The following is a 24,743-nucleotide window of genomic DNA, read 5'->3' as shown; positions in this document are numbered from 1 at the left end:
ACTTTTATCAGTATTTGGTGCTAGAAGGGTGCTCAAATCTGAACGCATTCTGAATGCACATGCACAGTAGCTATAGTGGAAAAGTACCTTGTCTGCCTGCTCCTTTGTTATATTCTAATAAATTCTATCCAAGTTCCTGGGCTCTCTCCCTTTCTTATATATACTGCTGCATAATATAATATACTTTATTTCCTGCTCCCTGGCATCTATAAACTATTCCTGCTTTTTCCCTGACACTGAGTTTCAGAATAAAGATAGATTTTCTTATAAGAAAGGCAATGTAGTGGCTGCTAAATTCTGCTGCAGATTAGGAATTAAGTGCATTTTAGGCCTTAACTCTTCATATACAGGCAATACCATGATTTAGCAGGCTGGAAATGAGATACATCAAACAGTTTTGTGGCAGTCTAGCAGAGGAAGAACAAGTTGAAGTAATGGAGTACTAATAAATCTCTGGAGGTAGGCCTAATCTACCTCAGCTATTCCAAGATTTAGCTGGCATATAAATCTCTTACTTACAGGAGCACTAAACTTGCCAGTCTTCATAAATGAATTTAAGTATTTACTCTTCAATGGAGCCATTTTTCTGTTGAGGCCTTCATAGCATCCTTGGCTGCAGTCTCTCAGATCTGGGAAATAATGGGCTGTTAAAAAACAGCATCGTTTTCCGTCTCTTTACACACAGCAGCTTTTAAATTCACTATTAGAAAGACTAAATCAAGAAGAAAATTAACAGCCAGATGGCTGCAAAGTTCAGTACCACCATGCTGCTGTGGTTTATCAGGTCACTGGAGAAGCAGAAAAGGTAACTGAGCATATCTTCACCATGTGATACAGATTAACAAGTTCACCCAGCCTCAGCGAGTGCAAACAAAGGGGTGAACCATACAGAGTGAGAGGTGGTGGTGGCCTCATGTTTCCTGCACATAATTCCATATTTCCAAATGCAAGCAAGCTAGCAAAAACATTTAATAACAAGGTATTTATACAGGAAGATTAACGCAGAAGTCTGGTATCATTCTTCTATCATGAGGAAGCCTTGGGAAAGATTACCTGTCTACATTTCTGACTTGCAATTACCTGAACTGCCTTCTCCCACATCACATCCCCCAGATTTTAAAGCACTAATTACATATGGAATTCGAACAGAAGAGATGGATTCTGAGTAATTTCCCCTCACCACTACTGTGCTCTGCTTTGTCTGGGGTAAGTCATTCAGACTTGAGTAATGGGTTACCTAACTGCCACCTTACATTTGCCCTTTTATCCTATCCAGTGAATTCAGAGCACCAGGAATTTAGATGCATTGCTGTGCCACTTTCAGATGGGAAAGGTATTCCTCACTACAGAGCCTCCCCTATAAAATACTAACATGGATCGAGTGGACCAACACAAAACGTGACTTGTACGGACTGCACATAAGCCCATTGAAAATGAAAAGACTGAGGAGCTCTACTTATTCCTGATGATGTTTTTCTAGCGGATGGCAACAGTACCACAAGAGGATGAATACACAATAAGCACCACTATCTGTCTAGAATATGCTTAGGCTGGGTCCGTAACTGAAGACATTATTCTGCCACTCTCCTGGAAACGCACACTCCCTACCACTCTCTAGAGGCGCAAGGGTTAAATCAGGACCAGTAGTTCAGCCCTGCACCCTGTAATGCCTTCTTTGAAAAGCCGCTCACAGTTTATAGGGAAAGAGTGAGAGTGCAGCTGCTCTACCAGCCAACATTTGGTTCCTATTACAGTGAATAAACGTCCCCCTCCCCCCCTTTTCTTCTTTTTCCCCTCTTTTATATTAAAAGTCCATCAAACACATTTTTTTCTCCTTAATATTTTTCCATTAAGTTTCCTCCTGCGTAGGCTTTCCCAGAGTGCTACGCTCCTCACTAGATGTGCCCAAGCAGCAGCTGCAAGATCCCACTGGAATAACAGAATGGGGGATGAAGGGAGAAGCTCACGCCTCTCATTTAAGTCTCAAGAGACAAATGAAAACTTAGAATTGAGCTACACTGGTGAAATCTAGAGCGCTTGAGAAGAATAAACAAACAAAAAACAGACTATTGAGTTTGGTAGGATTAGGATTCAGATGTGAGAGAACACTCGAAGTGCTCTGCCCCTGCTCTAGACTATAAATACCCTGCAGAGCTAAATGACCCTGTCTCTGTCAGCCTCCCAAAAGATGCAGGACAGGACAGCATTACACCACAAGGCTTCAAGGGTTCCTCCAGGATTGTGCTGTCCAAGTTTCATATCTCTTGAGGCCCAAATGATTTTTGAGTTGTGTCATATGACTATGGAGTAGAGATGTCACAGTCTCCCAACTTCAGGCGATCTGTCATCTAAGTTCTAAGCAGACAAAACTAAGCAACAGCATTTGCCTCCAAATTCTACAAAATTTGTTCTGAAGTTCATGAAAGCAATCAAACTTGCTAGACATCCAGTACACTTATCATCTTGTTGCAATAAATAATGACCCTCTGATCAGTGTCTTAGAGAAGCCCTTATAGATCTTGATAGCTTAGAAAGTCTTTTTATGGGGGACAAAGCAAGCTGAAGTATTGAGTTCCTCACATGCCTATAAACCTGAAGGCCAAAAATCATGGCCAGATAAGAGAACTTCACATGAGAATCAACGCTTCTACATTCAGAATTTCTGTACCTAGATGGGAGGCCTGAACCTGTTCTGCACTTCAAGTTCAAAGTGTGCAACTTCAACTAACCAGGAGTTGTCATCATCCAAGGGCTACCTGGGCAACAGTGATATTAGGAGGAATGGTTCAGAGAAAAGAGAGTACTGCAGTGGCAACAGGAAAGCACATCTGGTGCTACTGGTCAGCAACACAGCTAGAGTTGTAAAACATCTGTCTGCTGAAACACAAACAAGTAAGAAAAAAATACAAAACATGAACTAAAGGTCACTTCTCCAGGTCCTCGCTGTGATGCTGTATGCTTGTAGTTAACAGTCTCCTGGTTTTGGATAACTCCCCAAGCATTGATACATCAGCAAAGAAAAAGTTTGCAAAAGATCCTTCTTTCCTTAAAAACCTAAAAATGTATCAAACACATTTTGGTGACAGATAAAGTACAACCTTAAAGAAATATATTAACAGAATATCACTTCCACTTGAGTGACGTGCTATCTACTCCTAATGCTGAAAGAGAAAGCATTTGTATGAAATCTATAGCCAATATTGGAACAACAACAAAAATCACCGCATCTCTCCCACCAAAGCTCCCATGCATCTGTCCACCACTATTACCACCAGAAACTAGTATCAACATACCAGAATTGGACTGTAAAGATCTGCAATAAATGAGTTGAAAAGCTTCTATTTTTATAAAGCCTCACCTGAAAAAGTAAACTATCCAAGTACTGCAGAGCAAGAATCGCTCCATTTTTGGCACTTTGTCCTCCAGTGATTAATACCACAGAAGCACATTCTCTTGCCAGAGAAGACTATTCCAGCTTATGACAATTCTGGCCTCCCTATCATTCCTTTTTTGTTTTAAGCTGTGCAGAATAAAATCCCAACTCCATTCCCAGTGCTGTTCCATAAATGCCCATCTCCTACTGGGATCTATTTACCTCCTCATCTGCAGAAAAGAATAGAGCTCAAGGACATCTCCAGTAACACAGTGTTTCCACAGGAAAATTCACAGAGGAGTTCACATCATCATAAAGGAGTTCAACATTCAGTGTAAATAAACTGAAATAAAACACCTCCTTTCTGGCAGAAAGAACTGGGTGAGCAAACGGGAAGCTCCCAGCTAACTACCTCCAGCAGCTCCTGCACTGAATGGTGCCCATTCCTGCTTTGACAGGAACATTTATCCCCCCACATTTCTCTGGGTCTCGCTTTCCTTACTGGAAAGATGATCCAGTCTCATCATTTTGAGAAAGGAGCTCTGAGGCATCACAGACATAAATTTCTGCCTACTTCATGTAGCCACTACAGAACAAAACTGTATTAAAATTATTACAATTACTTTGGGAAGAATCATTGTCCTGATTTTGGCTGAAACAATTAAAACAAAAAAAGCAGTAATTTAATGAGCAAAGAAAACTGAAGTGAATAAATTTGTTACTCTAATGGGCCAAAGCAAATGCAAGGTGTTTTGCTGATATGTGGCATGAAGCACTCTAACCCAAAGGGTACAATAAAGCAACTCTATTACTAATATCCACACTCTTGGCTTAATTAATTTTATTCCCCATTTTCTCCATCCTGGCATGTGTAAAGAGGAATGTAATGTATGAAGGCTGGGGGCAGAAGTGCAGCACGAGCCGAGGCAGCATACCTGGCAGCTGCTAAAACAAAACTTCAAAGTCTCAGCTCCCTTTGAAAACCCATCAGGCAAGAACCACTCCTCCCCTTTAGCTTCTTTAGGAGCTGGTACACTTAACCACTTCAGCATGTTTGGCAGTTCTTTAGCCATTTCCAAAGCAGGTGCTGGAGTGGAAAATTGTGGGAGAGCCCCAAAACACTCCGTTGCCTCCCTCTTTCCTTTGCTGGCAGCAGTGCACATGCTGACCAAGGAGGCCAGCTGATGGACCACAGTTATGCACAGTGAATAGGGAATTTGTGATTATACCACTGAAAGAACAAGAAAAAGCTTAGGCTTACCTGAGTCAACAATATTTTTCCTCAGGAAACTACTAAATCTGATGACAGACAAAATCTGTCATTAAAAGAGAGTAAAAGGATGCTCAGATAGTTACTGTACAGCACAGAGAACTGGCATGATCTAAAAGGCTGTTCCCAGACTTAGGATTTGTGGAAAGATCCCTCTCTGTTAGACCCAGGCTGCATAAGATGCTCAATTCTCACAAAAACTTGTTTAGATAACCAAGAGCTTGAATTCTTGTACGTGACAACTCTGCCTCTGCATCTAGTGGCAGGCTAGGGGGTGAAGGATAAGCTCTTGTTTAATTTGCAGCATCCAGAAGTAGAACATTTTAGATTCAGTCCATTTGAACAGGCACATCTATTTGTGATGCATCTTCCTTCAGTCAGAAGAATGTAGGATACTAGCAAGCACTGCTGGTCATCCCAGCTGAACACTACAACCACACTTTCCCCTCAGGGGTTTGAGAAAGGTAGAATAGGATGTTGCTCTTCTCTTGCACATGCAACTTTGCTCAGCTTCCTTAATGCCTGATTTGGGGTAAGCCTTTCAATTGCTTCTGGACTGTATATGAGCACTGAATATTTCAAATGACAGTGGAAACCAAAAGCTAAAAGCAGGTATCTACAGAGAAACGGAATAGCTTTCATAGGAATTTGTGGTTAAAGTTGAAAAAAAGTTATGCAATCCTATATTCCAGTCCAACCCAATCCCTTCTTCTGGAGCCAAAATGGAATTGTTTCCTACAGTATACAGAGAAAATTTTATAATTAGTCAGAAGCTCCCAGACTTGGGAACACAGATGGGAACCATGGAATCAGTACTTCAGGAATTCACCAAGTGATTGCATGCAATGCTAAGCACGAACACATCAAAGATGCAGCTGCAGATGCTAAATCCTTATAAGGACAGACTAAAATATCCCAGCCACTTAGTGGAATAATGTCCTTTCAAGAGTCCCTTCCTAGCATAGATAAGACACACCAGGAGAGGTCCATGACAACTGTCAAATGTCCAAACAAGAAATCTTTCTATGCCACTACTTTACACTTGATGGTTTATGGGATGTTTCAGCCAATGTTCTAAACAGGACAGACTTTTTCTGAGCAACACCAGAACTGCTACACTACTACAGTCTTGTTCTGTGAAAAGATGAGCATGGCCTTTGGATGCCTTGAGCTGAAAACAGTGATATTTGCAAAAAGGATAATCTTTTGTCATATATTGTGCTAATGGTTCTGTAGGGACAAGCCAGAGGTTAAGACAATAAGCAACCTCTCCACTGCACAAAGGGGAATAATGGACATCAGACAAAAGTTGGAACTAAATCACAAGAGTAAGCATTACATGGTTTTGCTACCTAGAAACATATAACAGCTTCAAAGATAACAATATTTATAGTCTCATCTTCAGGTTCTGCAATGCCTTAAGAGATCATAACACGCTTATAAAGAATTTATTCTGTTTAGAAAACATCTGTAAAGAAAATTGCTGCACTACATTAATCATTTTGTGCCATATGGCGCATAATGGTGTAGAAATCTGTGCATAACATTACTTCACTTTCATATTTCATACAATGGCTTGGGTTGAAACAAATAGTTCCAACTCCATAATTAAATGGTTTAAATCACACTAGCATAATCAGCAGGAAAGTGGAACTTCACACGGAAATGAGGTGACTTGGACCTTCAGAGAAAAAGAAACAGTTTATGCAAAACCAAAATCCTGAACAGAATGACAAAATATTTTTTAAACATCTAAAAATGGATGTAATTCAAATGTCCCTAAATATACCAAATTATCCCAACTACTTAAATGAGGCTTCACAGGGAATCATCTCTAATTTCCTTGATATTTTGGTAAGACATTATGAAAACAGAAGCCTGCAGGTACCGCTGTCAGTAGGACAAAAATCTCTCTCTCTTAGAGAATGTTTTGGAGCTACCAAATGCAGTTCTTTTCTAATAGAGAGATGCGTTTTTCAGTGAACCTATCTTAAGAACAAAGTCCGTCAAGTATTTTTTTGGAGGTTCTTGAAGAGTTTAAAGAGCCTGCACTCACTATTTTCCCCATTTGACTTCTTCCCAATGACTGAGATGGTGTTCTCTTTGTCATGCTGATCGCTTAAGTTGGGACAGTTTTTAAGTACTGCCTAAAGTATCAGCCAGCTGAAGGTATTTATGGAAAAACCAGAAATTTAAGCATCATGAGTCTGTTAAAGAATCTTTAATCCAAGTATCTGATAGTGGAGCTGAGACCAGAAATATGTTCATTAAGAACACAGTTTCTAGCAAAGAAGTTATTTCAAGCATTTTGTAAAACCACAATTTCAGGTTTCAAGGGAAACATAATGGGAATTAGATGTCATAAAACAGCAAGCAGTATCTTGTCTTTAATGAGTACTGGACAGTCTTCATTTGAAATTCAGTTATTGTTTGTGTCAGAAGACATAAATCCTAGATATTAATACTACAAAGGACCAACATGGGTGTCTAACCTGCCCTTTTGAATAATACAAAGTATATTGAAAAGAAGACAACAACTCTCTGGTCATCAGCACTCTCTTCTCAGTATTAAAAAAAAAAAAAAAAAAGAAACAGATTGTCCTTGGACCTCGAGACTTGAGGTTTCTTCCATATAATCTTCTTAGACTAACTTTTTAGTTAGGTCCCACATGACATACAACAGATAGAAGAGGCCATGGAAGATATTTACTAAGCCAGATAACAATATAAAATTCAGGGAAAGAAGCCATGTAACATCATAGACACCAGTAGCTAGAAACATAAACAGCATCTTTGATAAGGCTCTCTCACTTTGAAACTCCTTTTACTAAAGGCTGTTGTTCCAGGGCCAGTTTTCAGTAGATCTGGATCAGTCAGGTTGCTTTGGCCTCTCCCAACCTGGTTTGCTTGTGGACAGTAAGGACAGTAATTGAATGAGAAATGTTAGTAAAAGCTCAATGAGTGCAGTGTGAGAGTGTTTGGAAACCAGTAGCTTTAAGCATTATCTGGTGGTTGTTTCATTTACTTAAAGGAGGATATTCATCTTTCAACTATCATTGCAGAACGAACCTCTAAGAACAACTACTCATGATGAAGGATCCTGGATACATCAGTACTTCCATATAAGACTTAATTTAGCCTACTGCTGTAGAGCCTACCTTTGCCAGTACACTTAATAACATTTGTAATCAGCACTGGTTCTGGACAGCACAATGTCCAACCCTTCTGATTCACTGAAATGCATTCTATCTTCTTATCAATCAAGTCCTCTTATCTAGAGTATTTTGGTCCTAGGTAAAAACTAAGAAAACACCACCAAATCACCAATGCTACTCAACCACACTATATCCTAAACAAAAAAAAAAAAAACCTTTCCTCTTCAGATCACACAATGTATGCATACTTCAAAAGCCAAAGAGCTAGCAAGGATGATCTTCAAACAAAGCTGTCACCACATGCACATGGAAGTTGAAATACTTTCTGACTTTTTAATGCTGTTTCCCCCCCCCCTTCCTTTTACAAAAGAGGGTTTTTTTGTTAAATGTTAGAGCCCTGCATAGCTCACAAACAGCTGCTGATTGATACCTGCAGCCCAGAGAAGCCCTTGAGAATAACAGTCTGTCACAGAGCCAACAACACAGAATTCACCAACTCCCGTGTCAGCTACAAAACCTCCCCATTCTGAAAGGTAGGGAAAATTAGGTAACAAAGTAAGACCTTCATAGAAAAGGCTGACTTAACACTTCCAGAGACAGGAAAGGGGTTTCTCTCCACTCCTGAATGGAATTCCTGTTATATCACAGGACAACATACCAAAAAGTACAGTGTTCATCCTGAACAAGTCAAGCCAAAGCATGACTTTGACTTGGATGGAAAATGTGAACACATACTGGTGGTAGAAACTTCACCGTACAAGGGAAGGTATCCCCAAAACAAAGCCTAACAGGAAGAAGGAAAAGCCTTTGGCCCCTTTTGCTATCTTCTGCTTTGGCATTCTTACTTGGTCACTGAAACCTTGATTTATCTGAGCTTGATTTCAGCCTCTTTGGCTACTGACTTCAAGGAGTTGTCCAGGGACCGTCCCACAAGAGGGCTGCCTTCTGGAAAGGCTTTCCATACAGATCTCTGATCACGCACTGCTCCCAGCATCTGACAGGCTTACTGAGAAAGAGAAATTGAGTTAGGATTATCTTGCTTTCTCAGCTGCAGAACATGGTATCTCCAACACAGAGACACCTTTCAATGCCTTTGCTCTTAGCAGTAATCAGACGTTCTAGACATCTGTTCCTTCTCTCTACACAAATCCATTTCTTTGACACCAAAAGGTACAGTGCAAACTCAAATCTCCCAAAATATTCACTATGAGTTCAGCTTCAGGACAGTCCTGGAGAGCACAAGGCAAATGAAGGAAAGGCTGCTAAACTGTCTTGTCCATTACAAGACTAGCTTAAATGGGACTTTCCATTGTTAAAAAGCAGCAGTTTGATGTGCATCCAGCAGGGCGGATACAGAGCATGCCACTCTGAAGCATCAAGTGCCTCACTGTGACCCACAGGAGCAGCACAGTTCAAAGATGGGCCCATTCAATCCCTCTGTTCTTAAGTCAGATGGACCTGCCTTAACATCAGCGCCAGAAAGGCCACTCTCCTGGGAAGCTTCCCAGTGCCCTTCTTAGCCGCACAGCTGTAAACTAAAGATCAGCTTTCATTTCCATCTCACTACCCGCAAAGCCAAGCAATGGACAAAACTTGAGGTCCCTGTGTGGGAATAAGCCAGGAATGGATAAAAATATTGTTAAAAAATTAGGAAAGGGGAGAAACCAGACATTCGTGGGATTCCCTGACAGCTCCGTGCAGAAGGAAGGGTTGGGCTGGAAAAAACAGGGCCCCAGGTTCCTGCCAAACTGTCTGAGGCCTGTCCTTTCCAAATAGCTCAAGGAAACAGCCAAGGCTCCTTTGTAACCCTTTCAGAACTCCTCTAGAGAGAAAGGCTGTTTGAGGCAGAGCAGCTCCTGCAAAGCTCCAGACTGCTGAGGTATCCTCTTTCCTAGAAAGCTGAAAGTAGCAGAGCAGTTGATCTTCCCACCAAAAACTAATGAAGTGAGAAGAATGGCCATATTAACCCTCTGCTTACCACTCTGTAAAGCAATTTTTAAAATGGTGATTGGGAGATTTAACTAAATAGTGAGAAAAAGAAAGAGATCTGCAGATTGCTTTACAATATAAAACACATAGAACCTCTACAGAATATTTCAAACATCTAAGATTAGGGATGGTGGGGGAGAGGGTATGAGGCAAGATCCTAAAAGATTTAAGCTAGGTCTATACTAAATAAAACGCTTGCTAAAACCAAGATCTGCATGTAGCCTCTGTCACAGCCAACACAATCTATTAATAAGAGCTAAAAGCCAGAAGAGAGTTCATTGGTGAGGAATGAAAAAAAGAATTGTACCAGCATGAGCTGCCTTATACCTGTTGCTCAGTGTTGCATTAACTACAACAGTCAAAGAAAAACAACCATATATTAATGAAAACTCAATGTTTAGCGTGGTCAGAAGCCAGCAAGGTATAAGCATATGCAAGTTATGAGTTAGATAATAAGTTAAAAATGACAACATTGCATAAAATCAGCATTTCACTCCTACTTGATGTACTGCTTTCAAGTCCTGTCATCTGAATAAAACCAGCCAGCCAATTATTTGAGGGATGGAAGACTTCCACTCAGAACTTGAAAAAGAATGGGTCTGTTTAGTTCCGGAGAGACAAGTAAGGAGGGAGACGGTAGAAACCTACAGAACGAATAGCGCAGAAAATAAAGCAAGCACTCCTATCTGCCTTGACACATTAAGGGGGCAGAGAATACTGGCAAATTTGAAAACACTTAAAAAAGGGAAACTTCTGCATAATACAAAATTCACTTGTGGAACTCACTGCTACAGCTCATGAATGAGACTACAACCTTTCCAGACAGTAAAATATGATTAATGACAACACCCACAGCTAGACTACCTATGAAGAACAGAAAACACGGTGAGAACTACAAGTCAGCTGTTAGCAGTTGGAGGGCAAAAGCAAGCTTTCCCCAGAGGCAGGAAATTTATTCACTGCCAGTCAAAAAGTTCTGCACTTTCACTGAAGATATTAGTGGTAGTTACTCCAAAAAACAAGACAGGTGAAGTATAAAGATTGGCAGCCTGATCCAGGATGGCAAATCCTATGTTTACATTGGAGAAAGGTCAGTAAGGGAAGGCAGCTGAAAAGAAAGAACCAACAACTACAATGATGTATTATCTTTAGGGAAGGTATGAAAACCCTGTTACTGCCCTCCACCTACCAACACAGGCTGCTTGGTGGGGATAATGGGAAAGATCTTCATACCTTCTCTGAAAGGAAGTCATGCAAGTCAGAGCCAGGTGCTGGGAGAGAAACCTGTCCTCTCACATTACTAGGACTACTTGCAAAAAGCACAGTTGCCCAAGCTCAGCGGACCCTCGGAGGTAACACAGATGCTGTGCTCTTCACTCAGATGGAACCAGCCTTAGGAATCCCCAGACTGCAGCTGCACGCTGTGCACCAGTTTTCGTATGCCCAGCTCTGCCTTGATCCAAGGCCTCAGCTCTCACCTCCAGCTCCCAGACCCAGCACTGGCTCCTGCACTCTCCCCACACTCAACCCAAACCCCCTTCGCCTTTGGAAAGGGTCCTGCGATTAATCTCACTTATTACCTTGGAAAAGTAACAGCTCAGCGGCTGCCAGCCAAGTCCGACTCAACAGTGTCTGGGGAGCCGAGGCTGCAGGGCCAGGCCTCAAACTGTCTGGGCAAGTCACGAGCTTTCCGCCTTTCCTCTCCCAGAGGCTCCAAGCAGACAGAGCCAAGACCTGGCTGTGGGAAGCAGGGATCCTTCGAGGCAGTGCCAACCTGCGGTGCTGAGGCTCAGGGCAATTTCCAAGCAGGATAAAAGTAATTGAACCTGCCATCACACATTTCTTCAGCGTGACCAAAATATATAAAGAAGTAATACAAGGCAAGGTGCGTATTTCTGAAGGTGTAGTCAGCCAGTTTGCCTCCAAATTTAACAAGTTGTCACACCAGAGACCCTGGGAAACGCTTAAAGACAACGGTTAGAGGTTACCAGGATGGGGGAAGGCTGCCCATTCACTAATACATGGAAATGAAAAAAGAATGTGTACAAGCTAGAGACAAGGAGTGCTGCAAGAACAACAGCACTCTGCTGTTGCTAGGTATTAGAAGGGACCTCTTTACTCCAGAAAGGAAAGAAAAAGACTGAATAAGCATGAAGCCTGCAGAAAAGTGGTATAGTGCAGACAGACCGAGCTCATAATCAGACATTTCTTACAAGAGAAAAAAGAGAAGGGACAAATGGTATGAGGAGAAAGGAACAGAGAAGGCACTGCTGGCACAGGACCGGTCTTGTTTGTGTTCTGCTGCTGCTGCTGCTTTGGCACTTCAGTGCTGCCTAGCTAGGGAGGTGTTAAGGTCACTGCAGTGTTTCCTGAAACTGAAGGTCTGTTGTGGCTGTCAGTGTCTGCTGCCTTCTCTCTTAATTTCCTCCAGAGGCATCAGTGCAGTACAGTCTCTTCAAAGTCAGCCTGCGCCCAGCTGCTATGCAAACAAACAGGCTCCAGCCACTTGGCAAGTGGAGCACAGGACAGAGGACAGACAGTCTCTACCTGTCCAGAGACTGCAGGGAGCTTGAAACATGCAACTTGGAACACAGGAAAATTACCACTTACCCTTGAGATGCAGAACTACAAGGCAATACATACCATGCAACAGAGTGAAACAGATCTATTCTTATAAAAAAATTAGCATTAGCTGCCAAGATTAATACAAATCTCTCATCTCTGCCTCTAGCTACAAGCCCATACGTAGTGAGTTATTTTCCAGGGCACATAACTACAACAGCCACGCTGTGCCTACCATGCTAAGCCCTCCTAAACCATAAGTCTCAAATTGTATTATGTACAGCCCTAGTAGTAATGAACCAACCACAATGCAGAAGTAGGTCCTAGGTAGGGGATCCACTATCCATCTAAGGATAACAAAGGCCAGGGAATTAACACGAGGCTTCTGCTTTCAGAGATTGCATACACAGTATGAAAGACTGTCTGAGGATGTAGCACTTGGGGTCCTAGTTTGTGTGGTGAAATGTGCAAAAGCCAAATATGCCATTATTTTTGTCTAAAACATTCAGGACACAAATACATCTTTGCTATTAGAAGAGGCTTGTGAAGATGCAATTTTAAGAAGTATTTGATTTACCATGCCCATAACATTGATTTGCACATGAGGAGTAAAATACAGGCAGCGCAACCCATAAACACTTACATGAATGCTCTAAGTATACTGTGGATATACAGCATATCTAATCTTTCCAGAATACTTCAGATTCACTACAGATCAGATACTTACAGGATTTTTAGGCCTGAGCTAGACAGTTTGGGGTTCCTGAAAACCTAGGATGCTAAATATCTGGGTGGAATCTTTTAATTTCTCAACCCATTCAAGACTTCCAGGCAAGAAATAAAACAGGACTACCAGGAGAACCTGTATTGCAACCTGGGCACATGGCAGCTATATGCATAGAACCCACAATGCCCTAAGCTGTTCCTACCACTAAGAATGACAGAACAACTTAAACACAGAAACCCCTGGATAAGAAAATTGGAAAACATTGTTTTTGACATTTAACCCAGATTAGAGAGTATGCCAACAAAACATCGTTTCTTGATGCACCTGAGCACCTTGGCTAAGAAATGAGCCAAGAAATATTTTGGGCTTGTTAAACAATGAGAAGAGCAGAATCCTTTGTTTCTGAATTTAATAGCAGTCAGAATCTAAACTGTCTGGTATAAGTTGGACTGCCATCTTAGCTTCTGACTGATGACAGAGAAGGTTGCTTGCCTGCCTCCTTCAACCAAGTTAGATAAATATGTCAAAAGATACAGGGAAAAAATCTGCAGAGCTAGGTTGGTTGTATCTTTAGTTTTGAGAAAGTTGTCCTGAGAGACCAAGGAGCTAATGAAACCAAGGTCTGGAAAAGTACTGACCACGTATCACTGCTGAATGCTTGCCAACACACTGCCTGTATGAGTTCTAAAAGATGAACCTGTGCAAGGATGGCTGAATCCAAGCTGCCCACTGAAAACACAGAAATCTGTACTAATTAGAAAGATTCTCTCTCATTAGCTTTGGCCCAGGTCTTGGAGATTAAGTGATCTGCAAAGCCCAGACAACTCTTTGAGAAGAGTTTCAAAAACAAGTGAGATAGCGCAGATTCCAGTGCCAGAAGCTTCTAGGAAAGCCTACCACCCTTATTATTAGTGATCATGCAACTATTTGCCAACAGTACTCAGAAATTAGTTTAGGTTCTGAACAATAAATTTTGTTCTCTTAAACACTATTTTCTAACATTATTGTGCAACTGAGAACTTCAGGAGCTGACCATTGCCACATTTCTCGTAAGGTCTTAAATTCAATGTCAGGAAACCAGTTCCAGTGGATAATAAGAAATGACTTTCATTTTTGTTGTTCTAAGGTTACATTATTAACATTATGATAAAGTCATATGCAGCAATCTTAAACACTTCCCTTATAAAGCGTATAACTAAAGTGTTCATATGGCTAAAACAGAATGTGAATAAATAACATTCCTTCCTGACAAAGAGAAAAGCTGAGACAGACTGGAATAAGACCTTTAGGACTATGGTTAAAGAAGGAAGGAACAGGTTTGGCAGAGCTGCAAAGAGCTATAGAGGGTAATATAGGCCAGGCTGCAGCAAACATGGCAAAGGGTCTCTGATAGCCATGTTACAGACATCAAAAGTAAACTCCTATGCAACTTGGAACATTGCACCTCTTATACTTCATCTCAGTCTGACTGGGAACAGAGACAAAGCTTATGGGAAGAAGTAGCTAAAAATAAAAAAGTCTTAAAAGGGACAGTGCTATAGATTTATAAAATAACATTTTAACATATCCTGAGTTGTTCTCTGTCTCAGTATTCTGAGCAACTCAAATTGCCTTTGTCTTTTGGCAAGCTGACTATTAATTTGGTAACTCTTCTATACAGGCAACATTCAACCCCCCCAAAAAAATAAAGGAGAACTACTGCTCAGAGAAATTGAGATAAATCAGTACTGGGTAAGCAGGAATTAAGGAGGAGAAAAATGTATTCATAATAGCCTGAATCTCATAGCTCACGAGTGTCACAAGAAAATTTTCAAGCAAAACTCAGAAGCAGCAAGATGGCTCTGCAAAAACTGTAATGACTGAGTTTCAGAGGCAGATGTTTGAACCGGAGCCAAATGCAAGCCAGATAAGAGACCCATTGACAAAACATTTCCATCCTTGCTAAATTCTACAACTGCTAGACAAGAACCCTCAATGGAAGAAAACAGGAAGCTTTTCTTCACATAGTCATCCAGTACTGAGCACAGGCTGACACTCATTAGGTGACCCTCCTTGAACTACTGAGCTCCAATGTAACAGACAAAGTAGCAAATAAGTAATATAAAATACAAGATAGCTATTTCAATGTATCACGATCTTGATACTACTTCAGGAATTCTTTCATTAAAAGAAAGTTTGCGACTGAAGTAATCCAGCAATGTCTCAAAATATTTGTTCCCCATTTTTATGCACAACTTTAATTTCCAGTATTCTGGCCATTTTAGGCAAGCAACCATGAAAATAAAATCATTCAGCAAAGGGTCTTATGGTGTCTTTCTGTCTCTTGGTTTGAGAATAATAAGGATGACTCAAGTACTGAAAGACCAAATGTTTCATAAGAAGTTTGATGACAGAATCTTACACCAGCTGTGGCCAGACACTTCTGAAGACCTTTTGGATCCTTGTATGAAGCAGAACAATTTCTATAGGCATTAAGCTACACATGCAATGCTAGATGAGGCACAGTGCAGAGTGGAGCTCTAGACATTAAAAGATAAGTTGTCAGATTGGTAGGTAAGAACATATGATAGAAATGACTTCAGAGAAAGGTCGTTACTATTGTGCCTTCTGCAGAGATTCATAGAAAATTAAGACCGTAATTCTTTCCCAGCTATGTCTGAATCCACACAGAGATGCAAGTAGAATTGAGAAGTAAACAGAAGCTTTATGACAGCCTGTACTCTGCTGCTCCCTCAAACTGTGTAGGAGGGGAAGGCAGCTTACACCTGTTGGATAGGTTCTTTATTTGGATTAGGTAATAGCTACCCTGGCTAGTCTCCAAGAGCAGAATCACCACCTCTCTTAATAACTGCAAACCCCAGGCAAATGTTGTGCTGGAACAGAAACAGGCCAGGAATTCATTTCTCACATTCCTCTTCTTTAGGCAGGATGAAAAGCAGGGACTGACGAAATAAGAAAAATTTTTCTTGAGCTTTCCAAATCCCATTCCATTCCTTCCATTGAAGAACCCATTTGGGAAAAGATGACCACCCAGGTCATATGCTTTCTGTACTGCATTTCTGCCTTTCTTACCTTCCTCCATGTCCCAGTAACATTCAGGTATCAATTACATGAATTAATATTTTCACCTGTACATTGTTTTCTAATCCTAAATGCACACTGTGAAAGTCCTGCCTTGTTATTGATTTTTAAAGGACAAAAAAGCACTAGCAAATGAAGAAATCAGATGTCTCAAGCAGTTCTAAGCCTGTGTTCAGCCTAGCCTTCTGCAGTAGGCTCACCTTGCTCTTAACTTCCAAGATCTAGAACCTTTAGGGTACAGGGTGCTGCTCTCCCAAGCATGGGAAGAACAACTTTTTTTTCCTGCAGAATCACAATTCTGAGTCCCATGAGTGTATCAGCCACAAAAACAAATTCCCATGTCCAAAATTAATAAAGAGCAGAAGGAAGCCATCTGAAAAGGAAACTTAATAAAACACCACAGGGTACTGCTCTATCTTTAAACAATAGAAACTTGATACTCAAAGAAAAAAGGAACGAAGATGAAGCCTTGGTGGAGATTTCTGCAGTATCAGGTAAGGGTTTGCATTCTGCATATCTTGTCACCAAAGAGTCCAAGATTAGAAATAATAACTGATTTTTCCTTTTTCCTCCCTTTCTACGTGTTCATCTATTTACTCATGCCACCATGAAACCGCTGGTACCAGGAACACAGATTAGTTTTCATGGGCTTAATTCCCAGGGTAGTGCTGAAAAGAACTGGTATTTGGCCCTTAGGCCAAATCTTCTGAGCAAGAGATCAGACAAATTATGGATGAGCTTCTTGAGTACCATGCACCCACCTTCAAAAACATGGAGCATCAGTTTTAACTTACCTGACTGATGAAGAGATGCATCTTCTGTCATCTGTAAGAGTGTCTGACTGAACAGAACACACTGGCCCTTTTCTGTTGAGCGCTGATCGGTAGCTTGGGGGCATGGCTGCATTCCCCTTGCTTACAGCTCCACTTGCTAAGTTCAAGCTTGTTAACTGCAGAGGCAATGAAAAAGACATCATTTAAAACCAAGAAAAGAGCAAAAGACAGCGCTAAGCATACTGGATAGAGTATGTACTAAGGTAAGTAAAAGCACAAAGGAGGAAAAGGACAAGAATCAGGCAAAAATCATAGGTCATATGGTAAAGGCAACTTGTTTGTATTACCCTGTTCATCTCTGGGGCAACTGAAAGGTGTGTAACCAATGACACACAGGACAACTGGAAAGAAGAACTGAAAAAATAGCCCTGCATCTGCTCCACATCTCAAAGGTAAGTTACCTAAGTGCAACTTAACTTCCTATAAATGCATAAGCATAGCTTGCAAATTCCCAACTTTGCTATTGTGTAACAATGCTCTTTTACCAGTATTTGTGTGGAATTGCTCTAATTAAAACAAACATATACAAGCTACATTGCATGATGCTGCACTCACACCTACAACACTCTTATGCAGAACCGCACAATCCACACACTCTGATTGAACTCTAGAACATAAGCTAACATGGCAATTGGCAGCACAGGATATTGTCACCCTTTCAGTAGTTAAGGCATTTAGCTACTTCCTGAATTCAGAAAACACCTACTTTAAGTTCTGGACAAATGTATTGTAATAACACACTGTTCTTCTGCCAGTTCCCCAAAAGGATCCTCCTTTCGCCATACTCCTTCCCAGTTCTGTCCTACCCCATTCTTCCTTTGGTCAGTGCATAATTCTTCTCACCCATTAATTCACAATTTTCAGGCCTTACAGTGGAGCACACTGGGCAAGCTCAGAAATGAGCAGCACTACCCACTTCATGTGGAAAAGAGCATTAGAAGTCACTTTGACCCCTCTTCTTCACCCTTAAATCTAAGCCTTCTGTAGCCTTTATTATTTAAAGCCTTTTCATTGCAACAATAGAAAATATCAAATCCGTCCTAGGTCTTATAGTGCCAGACACCATACAAATACGTAACAATGACAGTTTGTGGCCACCAAGTTTTTATGATCTGGAAAAAAAAAAAAAAGCAAAAAACAACCAAGAATAGTAAATGAGGCAGACAGAGGCCAACATTGTATTTGAAACAAACAGTATATATATAATTCTTAGCTTGTCAGCAACAACAATCACAACTTTGCTTGTACAGACACATGAAATTACAATGACTTTATCCAACCTTTTCTCAACATCATTCTGATACCAGACACACTGAGTTACCAGCTCATCCCTGCTCTATTAATGTGATATGCTTTCCTCTCTAATATTACAACCACTGTTTTTTTGAAAGCTGTCTTTCTAAGCAAAGCAGGTGAGCAAATAGTTTCCTGTAGGTAGAAGAGACGTTTCACACATTCCAGAGAGACAGGTGTTTAAATTACAGCAGGATTAAAGACAGGCAAGGGATTCAAAATGAGGGAGAGAACACCAGCATGATAGTAAGGCCTGGCTGCAGCCAGCCCACCCAGATGGGTGCTACTTCTTATTACTGTGCCATGTGCTGAGGCATTTCAGCTGCTGTAATTAGCTTGCCACGATGTTGCTTTGGTAGGTTGCTGAGGGAACCCCAACACATCTGTGCACAGTAGAGTGGCTTCATTTTCCAGTTATAATATTAACCCTCCTGTACACCTGATGCAACAGTATCCTTCATACAGGGGCAAATACTTAGCAACAAATAAATTCTTTTGCTTAAAAAAAAAATGATATTGTACAGTACCTGGACAATAGCAAATACTGAAAGCTCCATAAAGAATAGCTCATAGCTTCAAAAATAGGAGTAGGAGAAAAAAAATATCTAATAAAAGGACTAATGTGGCTCAAAAGAAAAGATGTTAATATGGATCTTCAAGAAGAAAGTTAGTCTTCTTTGTTTGTTTTTAATAACAAGTTTGAAGGTAAGCAATACACTTGCCTTCTTGACCGTAGAGATGCATAAGCTTAAAAGAACCAGATGTCTATGGTCTTGCTTAATTCACAGAAATACTTTTCTGAATAAATTTAACAGATGCAAAAGTCTCAACTCTTGTATCCAGTACTGCTGGGTATAGTTCTGTAGCCTTGCTTAATTTAATTTCTTGGTCTGCTTTATAATTGAAATGGGAAATGTATATAATTATAAAGGTTGGAAAAGACCTCTCGGATCATCTAGTCCAACACTCATCTACCACCAGCGTTATCCACTAAACCATGTCCCTCTGTACAACACTCAAACATTTACTGAACACCTGCAGGGACACTGACTTTATCAGCTCCTCAGGCAGCCCATTCAAGCATCTGACCACTCTTTCAGAGAAGAAGCTTTTTCTAACATCCAACCTGAACCTCCCCTGGCACAACCTGAGGCCATTCCCTCTTGTCCTATTGCTGCTACCTGGGAGAAAAGGCTGACCTTCAACTCACCACATCTTCCCTTCAAGGAGTTGTAGAAGGCAACGAGGTCTCCCCTGAGCCTCCTCTTCTCCAGACAAACAATTCCAGTTTCCTCAACCACTCCTTGTACTACTTGTGCTTCCGTCCCCTCAGCTGCTTTGCTGCCCTTCCCTGGACACGTTCCAGAACCTTGATGTCCTTCTTGTCATAAGGGGCCCAAAACTGATCACAGTACTTGAAGTGTGGCATCACCAGCACCCAGTGCAGGGGGGCAACCACCTCCCTGCTCCTGCTGACTGCACTATTTCTGATACAAGCCAGGATGCTGTTGGCCTTCTTGGCCACCTGGGCACACTGCTGGCTCCGCTGAGCATCAATCAATACGCCCAGGTCCATTTCCTCTGCACAACCTTCCAGCCACTCTGCCCCAAGCCTGTAGGATCACATGGGGTTGTTGTGACTAAAGTGCAGGACCTGCTGCTTAGTCTTGTTGAACTTCATCCCATTTTCATCAGCCCAGTGACCCAACCTGTCCAGACCCCTCTGTAGGACCTTCCTTCCCTCAGGTCAATCAACACTTCCCCCCAATTTGGTGTCATCTGTAGACTTCCTGAGCATGCACTCAATCCCCTCAAACAGATCATCAGTAAAGATATTAAACAGGATGGGTTCCAGTACTGACCCCTGGAGTACACCAGTCATGACTGGTCACTAGGTGGATTTAATTCCACTCACCACCAAAATCTGGTCCTGACCCCTCAGCCAATTCTTTACCCAGCAGAGTGTACCCGTCCAGGCCATAGACTGCCAGTGTCCCCAGCAGGATAGAGTGAGTGACAGTGTCAAAGGCTTTGCTAAAGTCTAAGTGGCTGGGCCAGATCTCCTGGCTGTCCCACACATGCAATGATACCTCCAAATAAAGAAAAGGAAGAATGAAAACCAGCATTCTGTGGACAAATAACCTTTTAGAAATCATAAGCAAGAGTCTAAAGAGGAACTTTCACATTCTTGATCTACATTACACTATTTTTTTCAATAGCTTCTCACTATCATCTTAGAGTACTTAATCTTTCCTTACATAAAATGCTTTATTTTCACTTTGATCTTGTTTCAAATAGGCCAAAGAAGTAGATATTCTACTTTTTTTTTTAAGTAGCAAATGTTAATAGTAATAAACGACCAAACAACGAAGTGCTACAGATCAGCTTTCAAGGACTCAGGAAAAGACTCCCAAAAGGTCAAGTGTTTTTCTTATCAGTTTGCAGGAGTCAACCAGGGTGAACCAGGACACATCATTACTTGAAGCTGTTATTATGCCTCTTCTGGAAGTGTGACAAAGTGACTTAAATTTTCACTACAAACAGTCTGAACAGCAGATCCTGAGTTTCACTATCACAGTGTTACAGCACTGAGCAAACAACACAGTACAAAGATGCCAACTTTACACTCCCCAGTTGGCAGTTTCAGCATTTTTCTATCATAGGCCAGTCATATCCCGTTGCCTGTAAATGATGCGCTGAGGACAAAAGATCTACAGACCATAAGGCCATTTCTTCTACTTGAAGCCACACTCACATCTTCTCTGTTTCACACATCTCTTCTATTTGGGTCATTCTGACTGGTAAGAAGGAAAAGGAATCCAGGAGGTCAAGACAGATCAAGACTAGAGACAGGCCAAAAGGATGCACTCATCATAGACTTTATAGTTTCCTCCAGAAAAGCCTTCAATATGATGAAAAGTTTATAATCTGAACCTAGAAGAGACCTAACACTGCAGAATTTGGGGCAAAATATACACTACCATTAAGTTTCAAGTTTGATTGGTTTAACCATTGAAAAAAAATCCTTTATTTTAAAGATTAAACATGGATGAAGGTTAAGACATATGTTAGTTAGAAGAGCATTGGACTTATGAACAGACCAGAATCTTTCAGTTTTGTTGCCACAGACAGGATAAAACAACACTACATAATAAGCTCAAAGAAGGAAGCATGCCATTAGAAAGATAAAGAACGTGTAAAATGTCTAATAATTTGTGAGATCATCTCCTTTGCCTCTTGATCAGCTTTACTCTGTACGCTCAGTTTGACTTTGAGACCCACCCTCTACTTGAGTCAATCCCTAATTTCCTATTTTATTACTTATTACTTTTTATCCATCAATGCAATCTTCATATCCAAATACTTTGTAAAACAAATATTTCTTCTTTCACTATCTGGCTCACCTAGGCACTGCATTCTCACCTGCCAACCATTCCTTAGGCACATATTCCCCAAAGCTTTTGAGATCACTGAAGTATTCACATCCCAGGAACAGAAGTAGGAGTTAACAACATACCATATTAAAAAAAAATTTAGATCTTTGTTGCATTATGGCTGCCATGTACTATAATAATAGAAATAGTCTTCATTAATCTGTCCCCTACCCAGTTTTCATGTTGCATTTTCTTGGCTTCACCACAGAGATCCCACATTCATCTGTGATCTAGCCCAGGCCCATATGACTTAATCTAACAGAGCACCTAGGTCTTCCAGTACTACTGGAAATTGTCCATCTGCTTTACAGTTCATCTTCCTTACTGTACTGAGAGGCTGAAATCCAACAGAAAATTTCAATATGGAAGTTGATTCTTTTCTGAAATATCAACAGAGACTCCAAACCAATCTCAAATACAGATACTTTCGCTGTCTGAGCAGTTAACATAAAATACACCTACTACAAATTCTTTGGAGAAATCACACAGTACTAATGTTTTTGTAGGGCTGCTTTCTTGTGACCCAGGTCAGCTTGCTGACCACACCCCATTCACTAAAATAGCTTCATTTTCTGCTCAGATTTGAACTTGCAGGGGCAACCAGTCAGAGGGGAAGAACTGGGGCTAAAAGGCAGCAAAGTGTGAAATCTGTGCGTGTACCAAGGCTGATCTGGCCAAGGGCCTGTGACATTCCTTCTTTGCTTGCTGAGCTTACCAGCTTACAGGATATACATATGCATACAGAGCAGAAGCCTTCCAGTCTCCAGAAAATGTTCCAGACAAAGACCTGCCAGAGACATTCCTGGGAAACCTGACAAACTTGCAAATTCCTTTGTAGAGTCTCCAGCGTATGCATCCATTTAACAATGAAAAAAAAAAAACTGTGTTCATACTGCTGCTGTGGATGGCTGAACTCCCCTCTTCCTTCACCTGAAAAAGTCAGGCTTTCATTTAGACACTGCCTCCAGGCTTCCCAGTGGTAGTGATTTTGATACTGCACATTTGCTCATCAAGGTATATTCCTTCCCGTAACACTAGTAAGTACTAGCTGCTCAGCCTGGTTCATTTAGTGACTCAATAGATCTGCAAATGTTGCTGCACTGGTAACTAAAGCCTCTGCTCCTATTCCCTTTGGCAGCTCAGAGCAGAAGGGTTCAATTCCAGCACTGCAGAAGCCACACTGACATTTTTGCTTCATACAGCCTCTGCTGATTTCACTTGTATCACTGCTGAATCTACAAGTTAGTAGAATTAAAAGTTACTTCAATTCTTGTGTCAACAGCCTGAGGATGAGGAAAAGATGGGGCCCTTCAGGGGCACTTCAGCAGTACAAACAGCTTTGTAGAAAAAAAAAAATAGACCTCAGGCTTCATCTCTTGGCCTCTTGCTCCTCTTCCTGGTTATAGACTGTCTCTTTCCTCTGTTTCCCCTTCACTCTCTCAGCAGAAACAGTAAAAGTCAACTAAATGGTTATGTAAGGAAAATAAATCAGATTAAGACTCAGATAAATTAATCTGAGTCAAATCAGAGGACTAATGCTGAGTGGAGGAAAAAAAAACCACCACCACATCAAAAACATTCAGCAAGAAAAATATCCCTACAGTTCTGAAAGCACTTGCTGGCCTTTTTGTTGCCCCCACAGTGCACTGCTCAGGCCCAGAACCAAAGGAGCTGATAACCACTGGGATCTGTACAGCATTTTGCCTCACTGGCAGTTCATTCTGTAGCCAGGACAATTTAGACCAGGGTCTCAAGCTATGTAGATGAGATGGGTAACAAGGTTTTGCAGTAACTGTTTAGCTGAAGCTCTTTATTTCGAGATTCTTGTGGCACAAGATTTCCACAAAGTCACTCTGGGGCGCTGTAAACTGCCTATTCCATTTATTCCTCACTTCCTCTCCACTGTCCTAACATTTAGTAAACTCCTCTTTTTCTTCCCAGTTTCCGTTTTCTGTCCAAATGAAAAATGTAGAATGAGGACAGCGCTCCATCCTCCAATGGACCTGTCAGCTGTTTGCAGGAATGCTGGCTGCTGGATCTTGGGCACAGACTGCTTGCATAACTGAGATGGAGACAGCTCAGTCTGGCCCTTGCCTGGGTGGTCTGATGTTATCCCTATGATTGAACTCTCTGGCTAAAAGAACTGGAGCTATTCCTAATGATAGCTGAGTCCTGAAATCTCACACCCTCCCTCACAGAGAAGGGCAGAGCTCCCACAAGGCTTCCCCTCCTTCTCTCCCTCTTTCTGGTAAAGTTGGCCAATTCAACGCATTCTTCTGTACATGAGCATTAATAGCTACAAAGAACTACAGATATCAACCACAGCCCCTGCCACCAATCTGTGATAGGGACCTCACACAGATCCAGCACTACAGGATAAAACCCTCTTTTTACCTTGCAGCATATTTCAGAGAGAAGTAGCCTGCTATTCACAAAGGAAAGCACATAAAAATCCAGGATCCAGTCACCTGGCTCTGGATCTATGCACATTCTGTGCATTTTAACTTTCTCCCCCAGAAGGTCCTGCAGTGCAAGCACATGGAAATAGTTTATGCTAAACACACCTTAAGAACAGGCTTTAGAATTCATGCCTGGCAGGGAATATAGCAGAGGAAAAACAAGCCTAGATTATTTTGGTCACAGCCTCCATCCATCTATCCATCAGGGAAAGCCAATAACTAACAGGTAGAGACAAAACAAATCTTAGTTCATCTCTCCTGAAGTAGTGAAGGAGCCAATAAAAATCTTAAATTAGAAAAGAAGATAAAGGCAATTTAGCCCCTAATTCAATAGAAAGGGTTCATTCTCTGTGCTGTTATTCTCCAACAGTTCTCCAGTAGGAATAATCCTAGCTCATGTTTGGCTCTAGGCAAACCAAGCAAGCGAGTTTTCAGGACAATCTGAAAAAGAGGAATTGACAACACTGCAGCTGAAGCACTACACAGCACATACTGACAAAGACATCGGCATCTGGTAAAAATATTATCCATCATCTGCAATGCATAATCAGGAAAATCCCCAGTTTC

General features: G+C 41.2%; 1 protein-coding gene across 20 annotated transcripts in view; it reads right to left on the bottom strand.

The window, feature by feature from the left end:
- Positions 1-24,743, bottom strand: part of TTLL5 (tubulin tyrosine ligase like 5) — a 107,144-nt gene that overhangs the window by 31,228 nt on the left and 51,173 nt on the right. For all 20 annotated transcript variants that reach the window (XM_015865139.3, XM_032444624.2, XM_032444629.2 and 17 more), the window contains one exon: positions 16,952-17,106. In XM_015865139.3, the coding sequence (XP_015720625.2) occupies positions 16,952-17,106 (155 nt within the window). The remainder of the gene's footprint in view (positions 1-16,951; positions 17,107-24,743) is intronic.

The sequence above is a fragment of the Coturnix japonica genome, chromosome 5, assembly GCF_054131305.1.
Source record: "Coturnix japonica strain WE chromosome 5, WE-NBRP24, whole genome shotgun sequence".
Classification (NCBI taxonomy): Eukaryota; Metazoa; Chordata; class Aves; order Galliformes; family Phasianidae; genus Coturnix; species Coturnix japonica.
Note: the sequence above shows the minus strand (reverse complement) of the source record. Positions and strands in the feature narration are given on the sequence as shown.